This window comes from Protopterus annectens, chromosome 4.part1 (assembly GCF_019279795.1).
Source record: "Protopterus annectens isolate FY-2018-M chromosome 4.part1, PAN1.0, whole genome shotgun sequence".
Lineage (NCBI taxonomy): Eukaryota > Metazoa > Chordata > Ceratodontiformes > Protopteridae > Protopterus > Protopterus annectens.
In genome coordinates this window covers 139702131-139715013 of record NC_056734.1, presented here as the reverse complement: position 1 = coordinate 139715013, position 12883 = coordinate 139702131, and the positions used below count along the sequence as shown (strand labels likewise).

The window sequence follows — 12883 nt, the reverse complement described above, 5'->3', positions numbered from 1 at the left end:
CACACTCTGGGAGAGAGAGACACACACACTCTGGGAGAGAGAGAGACACACACACTCTGGGAGAGAGAGAGAGACACACACACTCTGGGAGAGAGAGAGACACACACACTCTGCCAGAGAGCGAGAGACACACACTCTGCCAGAGAGCGAGAGAGACACACACTCTGCCAGAGAGCGAGAGAGACACACACTCTGCCAGAGAGAGAGAGACACACACTCTGGGAGAGAGAGAGAGACACACACTCTGGGAGAGAGAGAGACACACACTCTGGGAGAGAGAGAGAGACACACACTCTGGGAGAGAGAGAGAGACACACACTCTGGGAGAGAGAGAGAGACACACACTCTGGGAGAGAGAGAGAGAGACACACACTCTGGGAGAGAGAGAGAGAGACACACTCTGGGAGAGAGAGAGAGACACACTCTGGGAGAGAGAGAGAGAGACACACTCTGGGAGAGAGAGAGAGAGACACACACTCTGGGAGAGAGAGAGAGACACACACTCTGGGAGAGAGAGAGAGACACACACTCTGGGAGAGAGAGAGAGACACACACTCTGGGAGAGAGAGAGAGACACACACTCTGGGAGAGAGAGAGAGACACACACTCTGGGAGAGAGAGAGACACACACTCTGGGAGAGAGAGAGAGAGACACACACTCTGGGAGAGAGACACACTCTGGGAGAGAGACACACACTCTGGGAGAGAGAGACACACACTCTGGGAGAGAGAGAGACACACACTCTGGGAGAGAGAGAGAGACACACACTCTGGGAGAGAGAGAGAGACACACACTCTGGGAGAGAGAGAGAGAGACACACACTCTGGGAGAGAGAGAGAGACACACACTCTGGGAGAGAGAGACACACACTCTGGGAGAGAGAGACACACACTCTGGGAGAGAGAGACACACTCTGGGAGAGAGAGAGACACACACTCTGGGAGAGAGAGAGACACACTCTGGGGAGAGAGGGAGAGACACACACTCGGTAGAGAGGGAGAGACGCTCTCGGGAGAGAGAGACACACTCGGAGAGAGACAGACACACTCGGAGAGAGACAGACACACACTCGGAGAGAGAGACACACACTCGGGACGAGAGAGAGACACACTCTGAGAGAGAGACACACTCTGAGAGAGAGAGAGGCACACTCGGGAGAGAGCACACTCTCGGGAGAGAGAGAGAGAGACACTCGGAGAGGGAGAGAGACACTCGGAGAGGGAGAGAGACACTCGGAGAGGGAGAGAGACACTCGGAGAGGGAGAGACGCACACTCTCGGGAGAGAGGGAGACGCACACTCTCGGGAGAGAGGGAGACGCACACTCTCGGGAGAGAGGGAGACACCTCGGAGACACTCGGAGAGACAATCTGGGAGAGAGACACTCGGAGAGACAATCTGGGAGAGAGACACTCGGAGAGACACTCTGGGAGAGAGACACTCGGGAGAGAGGGAGAGACACACTCTCGGGAGAGAGGGAGAGACACTCTCGGGAGAGAGACTCGGGAGAGAGACTGGGAGAGAGACACTCTCGGGAGAGGGACTGGGAGAGAGACACTCTCGGGAGAGAGACTGGGAGAGAGACACTCTCGGGAGAGAGACTGGGAGAGAGACACTCTCGGGAGAGAGACTGGGAGAGAGACACACACTCTGGAGAGAGACTGGGAGAGAGACACACTCTGGAGAGAGACTGGGAGAGAGACACACACACTCGGGAGAGAGACACACACACTCTGAAGAGAGACTGGGAGAGAGAGACACTCTCTCGGAAGAGAGACTGGGAGAGAGACACACACACTCGGAAGAGAGACTGGGAGAGAGAGACACTCGGAAGAGAGACTGGGAGAGAGACACCACTTTCCAGAAGTTTTTATGTGGATACAATTACTGGAAATTAAATGGATTACTAGAACAAGCTGTTGGCTTGAATATCTGTCTGCGCAGTACTCGGGGCCTACTTCACTTGCAGAAATCCTGGACCTTTGCATTTTAAACAGGAATGCCAGAGCTATGAAACTTTACATGGCCGGTTCTGGAATGGCCTGGAGCAGCTACATAAGAAAAAGTTGTTCGTGTTTAACTGTTGCAGTCATTACATTTAGGTAATCAGGTTGCCCTCAGTCAGCCTGATTAACAAAGTCTTGGGTCCTGCTTTGGTTGCTGTTGCTTCTTCCATGATGTCAGGTCATCAGGGGCAAAAAACATGCAGTCGACACCATTACACCAGTCTTTCTTGCCGTGCGGTGCCCGAAGCAGAAGCAGTTCACAAGTGCCGGTCGGCCAACTCCTGAAATTTTCGTTTTCGAGTTTCAGAACCGAAGTCTTCAACTAAAAGCTAAGTACCCCGTTGGGGAAACTTTTTCTTGCTCCTTACCGATGTCAGTAAAAGTTAATAATTGCATTTCTTGTGGAAAGCAAATACCTCACAAAGATTTTCATTCGTAATGTATTCCTTGCCTAGGCCCTGAGCACGACGTACCTTGTGTCGGTTTTGTGCTTTATTTAATCAGCGCACTATCCGTCGGTATATTTATGCCTCTAAATGTTTTAGTTCTCTGTTCAATTATCCAGATAAGTTGTCAGTAAGCCATCCGACTACCGGCATTCCGAAAAAACACAAAGATAGACAGACAGGCCGCCTAGGTCCAAAGCTGCTGACGACGCTTCTAAGCCAGTCGCCAGTTAGACGGTACTCTGAGGCACTTTCCCAGCTCCTGATGCCCGCTACTTCTGATTCGCAGGCCTCTACTGAGACCCATTCGGAGTCCGATATGCCACGGAATGCTTCAACTGTGGAACCTGCAGATGTCTCTACCTTGGATGGGTCTGGAGCTGCTGTGCAGGCATCGGCTTCTGAGGATTTATTCAGGCCTACATACTTGCATATTAAACAGATGCCTCCTTCTTTAAGGCCTAAACCTTGAACCATGCCTAGAAAACAGGCGCCCAGTCTGCATGCTCAGGCCTCTCTGCCTAAAAAAACAAATGATAATGGCCAAAGACCTTATAATTTTAATCAGGGGAAGCCAACCATCCTCTTCTAAGAGACGTAGGACTGAATTTGCTTATGAATCTTCTGACCAGGATTCTGATATTTCTGTTTCTTCTGATGACGGGATTTACCCTTATCTACTTATGAGGATTCTGATGCAGAGGACTCTATTCCCTCTGCTTCCCCTCCAGAATATTTCTCTTTTGGTGAAACCATTCATACTCTAAGGGAGCATTTCCACTGGGAAAGTCAAGATTTCTCTGATTCGAAAAAGAGGCTTAGGAACTTCTTCCTGCCTCAACATAGGCCTTTAGCTAGCCCTCCTGTACTAGACATTGTTGATGCTGCCTTTTCGGAATCTAGTTTGGCCCCTGATGTTCTTCGTGTTTCACTGTTGCAGTCATTACAGTTGGGTAATCTGCTTGCAGGTTGCCCTCAGTCGGCCTAAATTGCAAAACCTTGGGTTCTGCATCAGTTGCCATCTTCTCTTCCATGACGTCAGGGGTATAAAACATGCAGCAGACACCATTTTCTTTAGTTTTTCTTGTCGCGCGGTGCCCGAAGCAGAAGCATTTTCGCAAGTGCCGGTCGGCCAACTACTGAAAAATTTGAGTTTCAGAACCGAAGTCTTCACTAAAGCTAAGTACCTTCTTCTTTCGGCTGCTCCCGTTGGGGGTCGCCACAGCAGATCAACTGTTTCCATTTCTTCCTGTCCTGTGTATCTTGCTCTGTCACACCAACCACCTGCATGTCCTCTCTCATCACATCCATAAACCTTATCTTAGGCCTTCCTCTTTTCCTGTTACCTGGCAGCTTCATCCTTAGCATCTTTTTCCCAATATACTTTGCAACCCTCCTCAGCACATGTCCAAACCAACGTAATCTTGCGCCTCTGGCTTTGTCTTCAAACCTTCCAACCTGGGCTGACCCTCTAATATACTTATTCCTAATCCTGTCCATCCTCATCACACCCAGTGCAAATCTTAACATCTTCAACTCTGCCACGTCAAGTGATACAGAGATCTCTCAGGGTAAGGTACCTGCTATGTCCCCAAACAAAAAAATGTCAATATCAAGGTGCAGGTACTCCACGACTGTCGAAGCCAACCATCAACCAAAAAAGCAAAAATCAATAAAAAAAATTTTATACTTGAACAGCAAAAGAACTTTATTCCATGGGTTGTTAGCGCTTTCACATCTACTCTGGACGCTTCTTCAGACTTTAATAAAACACTTCATCACTTCTGTATTTGAACACTTATCAATTAAACAGTTAACCAATGAAAGCCTTTGTACGAATACATAACTATAAAAAGTCAAACTTCTAAATAGATAAAAAGTCAGAAACTTATATTGTGAAAATTAAAACTTCAAAATTCAACATTGACATTAAAATGGATTTAGTAATAGATTATAACTGTTAACATTTCAGATGGCAAATAGCATATAAATATTTAAAAATACAAGAGCATATAAAAAAAGCATGTAATAAAAACATTTCAAGTGTATGAAACTACTGAAAAACTTCTAAAAATACATATTCCTACTAACACCAAGAAACATGAAAAAGTCAAAGGTATAGCAATAAATAACTGCTAATGCTTAAGATGACTGACTAGAAAGGGTTTCAGAGTAACCCACTCATTGGGGCCATGTCCTTCATCTGCTCTCATTCTGATGATCCATTTACATTCTTCCCTTTCAGTGAAGTTACTTACATTGCCTAATCTCAATATGGTGTGTATCAATTCAATAACTAAGAACTCAAAGGTGTGTGTGGTGCCTTGTGATAGAACATGTCTAGCCAGTGCGTTCCTGTCATTCTCCCTGTTGATCGCATATAAATACTCTCTAACCCTTTCCCTCAACATTCTATTCGTCATACTGACATAGAAAGCCTGGTATTTGGTGCAGATGGCTAAATAAACTGTTCCTTGTCCTACAGTCTGCATAATGATCGAATTTATATAGCACACCTGTGTCCGGGTGCCACGTCAAGCTCCGACTCCTGCCTTTTTGTCAATGCCTCTCTCCAACCCATGTAACATAGCTGGTCTCACTTCCCTCTTGTAGACCTTTCCTTTCACTCTTACTGGTATTCGTCTGTCACAAATCACTGCTGACACTCTTCTCCACCCGCTCCATCCTGCCTGTACTCTCTTCTTCACCTCTCTTCCACACTCACCATTACTCTGAACTGTTGATCCCAAGTACTTAAATTCATTCACCTTCGCCACCTCTACTCCCTGCATCCTCACCATTCCTCTATCCTCCCACTCATTCACACACACATATTCTGTCTTAGTCCTGCTGACCTTCATTCTTCTTCTCTCTAGAGCATATCTCCACCTCTCCAGGGTCTCCTCCACCTGTTACCTACTCTAACTACGGATCACAATGTCATCTGCAAACATCATAGTCCACTTGGACTCCTGTCTGTTCTCGTCTGTCAACCTGTCCATCACCACTGCAAATAAGAAAGGGCTCAGAGCTGATCCTTGATGTAATCCCACCTCCACCTTAAACGCATCTGTCACTCCCACCGCAGACCTCACCGCTGTCACACTACCCTCGTACATATCCTGTACCACTCTTACATACTTCTCTGACAATCCCGACTTCCTCATACAATACCACAACTCCTCTCTAGGCACCCTGTCATATGCTTTCTCTAAATCCACAAAGACACAATGCAGCTCCTTCTGACCTTCTCTGTACTTCTCCATCAACACTCTCAGAGCAAACATCGCATCTGTAGTGCTCTTTCCTGGCATGAAACCATACTGCAGATCACTAATCATCACTTCCCTTCTTAACCAGCTTCCACTACTTACCCATAACTTCATGCTGTGACTGATCATTTTTATCCCTCTGTAGTTACTACAGCTCTGCACATCACCCTTATTCTTAAAAATTGGTACCGAAACACTTTTTCTTCATTCCTCAGACATCCTCTCACTTTCCAAGATTTCATTAAACAATCTAGTTAAAAACTCCACTGCCATTTCACCTAAACACCTCCATACTTCCACAGGTATGTCATCGGGACCAGCAGCCTTTCTGTTCTTAATCCTCTTCATAGCTATCCTTACTTCCTCCTTGCTAATCCACTGCACTTCATGATTCACTATCCGCACATCATCCAACCTTCTCTCCTCCTCATTCTCTTCATTCATCAACCCCTCAAAGTACTCTTTCCATCTGCTCAACACACTCTCCTTGCTTGTGAGTACGTTTCCCCTCATTATCCTTTATCACCCTTACTGGCTGCACATCTTTAATAGCTCGGTCCCTCTGTCTAGCTAATCGATACAGGTCCTTTTCTCCCTCCTTAGTGTCCAACCTTTTATACAGCTCTTCATACGCCTTATCCTTAGCCACCTCTTTGCCATGCACCTCATCTCCTTATACTCTTGTCTACTTTCTTCATCTCTTTGACAATCCCACTTCTTCTTCACCAACCTCTTACTCTGTATACTGTCCTGTATTTCTTCATTCCACCACCAGGTCTCCTTGTCCTCCTTCCTCTTTCCAGATGTCACACCAAGCACCTTTCTAGCCATCTCTCTTACTAGCTCTGCTGTAGTTACCCAGCTATTCGGTAACTCTTCACTGCCACCCAGTGCCTGTCTTAACTCTTCCCTGAACATCCTCTCACAATTACCCTTTTTCCATTTCCACCATTTCATCCTTGGTGCTGCCCTCACACTCATCCTCTTCTTGATCACCAATGTCATCCTACAAACCACCATCCTATGCTGCCTAACTACACTTTTTCCCGCCACCACTTTACAGTCTCCAATCTCCTTCAGATTGACCCTTCTACGCAAGATATAATCTGCCTGTGTGCATCTTCCTCCACTCTTGTGTCACCCTATGCTCCTCCCTCTTGTTAAAATACGTATTCATCACAGCCATGTCCATCCTTTTCGCAAAATCCACTACCATCTGACCTTCTGCATTCCTTTGCTTGACACCATACCTACCCATCACTTCCTCATCCCCTCTGTTACCTTCACCAGTATGCCCATTGAAATCCGCTCCAATCACCAGTCTCTCACCCTTGGGTACAGTCATCACCACTTCATCTAACTCACTCCAAAAACTAACTTTCTCATGCATTGCACACCCAACTTGTGGAGTATATGCACTAACAACATTCATCATTGCACCATCAATTTCCAGCTTCATAAACATCACTCTCCGACACTCTTTTTTCACCTCCAAAACACTCTTAGCATACTGTTCCTTCAGGATAATGCCTATGCCATTTCTCCTCCCATCCACACCATGATAAAACAATTTGAAATTGCCTCCAATACACCTAGCCTTGCTCCCCTTCCATCTGGTCTCTTGCACACACAATATACCAACCGTCCTTCAGTCCATCATATCAGCTAGCTCTCTCCCTGTACCAGTCATACTGCCAACATTCAAAGTTCCAACCCTCACTATCACAGTCCTAGCCTTTACCTGCCTTTGGGCATGCCTTCCTCCTTCGGCCAACAGTAGCCCAATTTCCACCAGCACCTTGTTGGCCAACAGTACTGGTGGCAGTCGTTATCCCTGGCCTCAACCGATCTGGTATGAATTTCTGTACTGTTTTCTGCATGTATGGTTTGGCAAAATTTTATGCCAGATGCCCTTCCTGACGCAACCCTCCCCATTTATCCGGGCTTGGGACCGGCACAAAGAAATGCACTGGCTTGTGCATCCCCAGTGGCCAAGTACCCCATTGGGGAAACTTTTTTTCTTACTTTTTACCGGTCAGAAAAAGTTAATTGCATTTATACTGTAATCCTTGCCTAGGCCCTGATCACAACGTTCCTGGCTGTCGGTTTTGTGCTAGAATTAACCAACGCACTATTGAGCGTCGGAATATTTTTGCATCAGAGTATTTTGGAAAAGGATTTAACTACCCAGAAATGTCGGTTAGCAATCCGACTACCGGAGTGCATAAAAAATGCAAAGAAAAGGACAGAGAGAGGCAGTCGAGATCCAAAACCGACGAAGCTTCTCCTAAGCCAGTCGCCGGTTCGCTGGTACTCAGGCGCTTTTGCAGCCCCTGATACCCGCTACCTTCGAGTCGCTGGCCTCTACCGACAGCCATGTGGGGTTCTGCATGCCACAAGTTACTCAAGGTATTGGACCCACGGATGTATCTCCCTGGGATGGGTCCGGAGCAGCTGAGCAGGCACCGGCTTCTGAGGGTGTATTCAGACCTCAGCATTTGTATGTCAAACCAACAGCTGCAAAATCAGACAAAAGCATTTTATAAAACTAAAAATATTACGCATGAGCCACGTGCACAGGCCTCTATGCCTAAAAAACAGATCAAAATGGCTGAAGACCTTATTACCTTGATCAGGGGTACCCATCCCCTTCCAGATAAGAGAACTAGGCAAGACACTGATTATGAATCTTCAGATCAGGTTCCTATTTTTTCTGATCAGGAATTGTCTATACCTCCCTATGAGGATTCTGATGCTGAGGAGTCTATTCCATCTGCATCTCCTCCTGAGGATTATTCATTTTGGAGAAACCTTGCATGCTTTGAGGGAGCATTTTCACTGGGAGAGTTAAGATTTCTCAGAATCAAGAGGCTCAGAGACTTCCTTCTCCCTCAGCACAAGCCTTTAGCCATTCCCCCTGTTTTAGACATTGTGGATGATGTGTTTTTGGAGTCAAACTTGACCCCCGACTCCTTACCTCCAGCTCCCAGTAAGCCTGACAGATATTATAGGGTACCTGACTCGCATACATTTTTATTTAGAAACCCTGCTGCTGATCCTGAAACTATTTCACAGGGTCCAAAGGGAGTTAAGGCCTCAACAGCAAAAAATCCTACACCCTCTGACAGAGATTCAAGGGCACTAGACAGATGGGGGGAAAAAGGTTTATACATCTGCAACCTTGGCAATCAAGGCCTTAAACTGTCAGTTTCATATGATTAAGTACCAACAAAATGTTATGGGATTGCTGAAACAGAAAATGTTTTTCAGAATGTGCAGAAAATAAGGAATTGCAGGAATTATTGCATGCAGCTGAACAAGTTGGAAAGCATACTTTGCAATGTGGTTTTCATTCCTTAGAGGCCTCCTGCAGGGCCGCAGTTACTGGATCTGTGATTAGGAGGCATGCCTGGTTAAAGGAACAAAGTTTGCCTGATCGTGTTAAAAATTGCTAGATGCACGTTTACAGCATGATTCTCTGTTTGGTATTAAGGCAGAAGAGCTTATAAAGAAAATGGAAGACAAAGCTAAGTCTATGCAAACTGTTAGACTTCTTACAAGTGCAGCCACCAAGATTCAGTAGACACTGGCCTACAAAAAATTGGTCCTTTCCTGTGTCAGACAGCTAAAAGGGGCAAATCTAGACGCCCTAAGGGTTCCAGATACCAGGCGCAAGATTCATACAGGTCTAAGCAATGGTCCGCTTCCACCTCCAAATCTGGAGGAGATGAAGTGCAAACCTACAGAAAGCAATCCCAATGACTTCACTCTGCTTACACCAAGCACTTTTGGCAGCACCCATGGGGGGGGGGGGGGGGGGTTAGCACTTTTTGCTCTAAATTGGCAGTTAACCCAGGACAAGTGGGTACTAAACATCGTATCACAGGGATACAGATTCCATTTCCACACACTGCCCAATGGCAAATGGTTGGCCAGATCTGCCAAAAAATCAATGGGCAGAGGCACAGAAACAGGTTACGTCCCTCATGGATATGGAGGCCATTGACAGTGCCAGAACAAGAAAAAGGACAAGTTTTTTACACAAGACTGTTCCTGGTACCCAGAAAGGACAAGGCCTGATGGCCAATACTGGATTTATCGATCTTGAACACATACCTAGACATTCCAAAATTCAAAATGCTGGCTTTGCAGCAGCTTCTGCCCATGCTGGGCAAGAATGCTTGGCTGGTGACTTTAGACCTAAAAGAGGCATACCTGCATGTCCCAATAAGACAAAGCGTGCAGAAGATACCTCAGATTCATGGCTGGCTTAATGCATTACCAATTCTCTGCACTGCCCTTTGGCTTGTCTACTGCGCCCAGGGTCTTTACAAAGTGCCTGGCACCAGTAATTGCATTTTGCAGACAAAGTAGTATACAAATATATCCTTACTTGGGCGACTGTCTCATTCAAGCAGAGAATAAGGACACTCTTCTTCGACACCTGGCATTTGTGAGAAGGCTTCTAACATGCCTAGGGTACACAATAAATGAAAAGAAATCACAACTGGTACCCTCAAAAAATAACATTCCTGGGTGCAAGCTTAGATACAACTGCCCAGATGGCTTACCTCACGCCAGACAAGCAAAGGCAACTGACTACTTCAAACTGATGGCAACAAAAACCCAGTCTTCTGCAAGACAAATTCTGCAGGCTCTGGGCTTCATGACATCCTGCATCCTACTAATTCCATATGCAAGACTGCTTATGAGGAAACTTCAGTGGTACCTAAAAAGTTTATGGAGTCAACATTCACACAGTCTGGATACAATTCCTCGCATTCCCTGCCTGCAACAGGAGTTTCTATGGTGGGCAAAGGCATGTCACCAAAACATGGGACTGCCCTTCACTCTACCCCCTGCCAGCCAAATCTTAGTAACAGACTCATCAGATTATGCATGGGGGGCCCACATGGCAGGAAGATGCATTCACGGCTTATGGACACCAAAACAAATGCATCTGCATGTCAACCAGAAAGAGATGCTAGCTCTTCAAAATGCCCTAACAGCCTTCAAGGACTTACTTCATCCAGGACAACTACTGATAAAGACGGACAACACCACAGTCGTGATATATAAACAAGCAAGGGGGCACACACTCACCCCCTTTGCAGATTAGCCATGGCTTTGACCTACCAAATACATCTTCAAGCTCAATTCCTGCCAGGAAAACAAAACACTCTGGCAGACTATTTAAGCAGAAACCTTATGGATCATCATGAGTGGAAACTACATCCACAAGTCTTCAGCATGATAACAGAGAAATGGGGGAGCCCAGACATAGATCTGTTTGCTTCTCCTCAAAAGTATCAGTTGAAAAAATTCTGCACAAGGACTTGCCACAGACAAGCATGGAAAGTGGACGCCCTATCCTTCAGTTGGAAAAACCTATTTGTTTACGCCTTTCCTCCTCTGCCTCTTCTAAACAATGTCCTCCTGAAGGTCAGACAAGCGAAGCCAATGATGATATTAATTGCCCCGGACTGGCCCCGCCAATACTGGTACCCAATCCTAAGGAAATTGTCTCAATACCCAGCTTGGACCTTGCCTCAGACAACAGCTACTGTCCCAGCAAAACAATCAGATCCTGCACAGTCAATTACAGACCCTGAACCTGGCAGCATGGCTAATCATGTAGTCATACAAACAACACCTCTCAGCAAAGCTGTGATGGATGTCATTTTGGAAGCCAGAAGGCCTAGTACTAGAAAATCTTATGCTGACAAATGGAAGAGATTCTGTGCTTGGAATCAAGCACAAGGAACTGATATGGCAGAACCAAGTATTCCTCGGATATTACAATACTTAACTGAGATGCTTGACAAAGGCCTATCTTTCTCATCAGTCAAAATCCATGCCTCTGCCATTTTGGCTCATTACAATACAGAGCCACCAATTTTTTTCTCATTTACTAAAGCAGTATCTCAGAGGAGCCAAAAATTTAAGGCCTCCTAGAAGATCACCATTACCTGAAAAAGCTCACCCTGCTTCCTTTTGAACCAGCTGCTACCGCTGATCTGAAGTTCTTATGGAAAACATCTCTGCTGCTAGCAATTACTTCAGCAAGAAGAGTTTCAGAGCTACAGGCCCTCATGGCTGGTAGAGCCTTTTATCATATTTTACCCGGACAGGGTGTCTGAGGACAAATCCTACTTTTATGCCTAAGGTGTTTTCCAGTGTGGCCCTTAACCAAACAATTCATCTGCCAACTTTATATCCAGATCCGGAGAACAGGGGGGAGAGAATTCTGCATTCCTTACAGCTAAGATTCTACATGAGCAGGACTAAAGGTCTAAAAAACTGAGCAATTACTAGTGTCATATGCTGCAGGATCAGAAGGAAAGGCTATTTCAAAGCAGACAATTTCAAAGTGGATAAGCCACTGCATCTGTTTCTGCTACTTGCACCATGATAAACCTGTGCCCAAGGGCATTAGGCCTCATTCCACCAGAGCTGCAGCTACTTCAGCAGCCTTTCTCAGAGGAGTACCTACCAAAGACATTCTAGAGGCTGCTACTTGGAGTTCTCTTCACACCTTTACAAAGCATTACCGTTTGCCTCTTTAATCTAAGTCCAGGGCAGGCTTTGCCACTGCAGGGCCTTATAGCCGCACCTAATGCTGTTTAGCTCCAGCCCCCCCAACCATAGCTTTGGGATTCTACCCAAATGCAATGACTGCAACAGTGAAACACGAAGAACAAAGTACAGTTGTGTACACTTACCATAAATGTAGATGTTGAGTGTATTCACTGTTGCAGTCCAGGTTACCCTCCCGCCATCCCCCAGAGTTTAACACACACATATATATATATATATATATATATATATATATATATATATATATATATATATATATATATATAAACTGGCTACCCTTTTGGGGGCACCTGACATCGGGGGCAAGAAAAACTAAAGAAAATGATGTCGGCTTCATGTTTTATACCCCTGATGACTTGACGTCAATGAAGAGAAGACTGCAACCGATGCAGGACCCAAAACTTTGGAATTCAGGCCGACTGAGGGCAACCTGCCAGCAGATTACCCAAATGCAATGACTGCAACAGTGAATACACTCTAACATCTACATTTATGGTAAGTGTACACAACTGTACTATTCTTTGCCTCCTGCTCCCAAAAAACCTGACTGATATTACAGGGT

General features: G+C 45.8%; 1 protein-coding gene across 1 annotated transcript in view; it reads left to right on the top strand.

The window, feature by feature from the left end:
• The window catches only part of CAB39 (calcium binding protein 39), a 1351479-nt gene that overhangs the window by 492796 nt on the left and 845800 nt on the right, over positions 1–12883 (top strand). The window contains exon 8 of the mRNA XM_044070040.1: positions 9274–9303. Within this exon, the coding sequence (XP_043925975.1) occupies positions 9274–9303 (30 nt within the window). The remainder of the gene's footprint in view (positions 1–9273; positions 9304–12883) is intronic.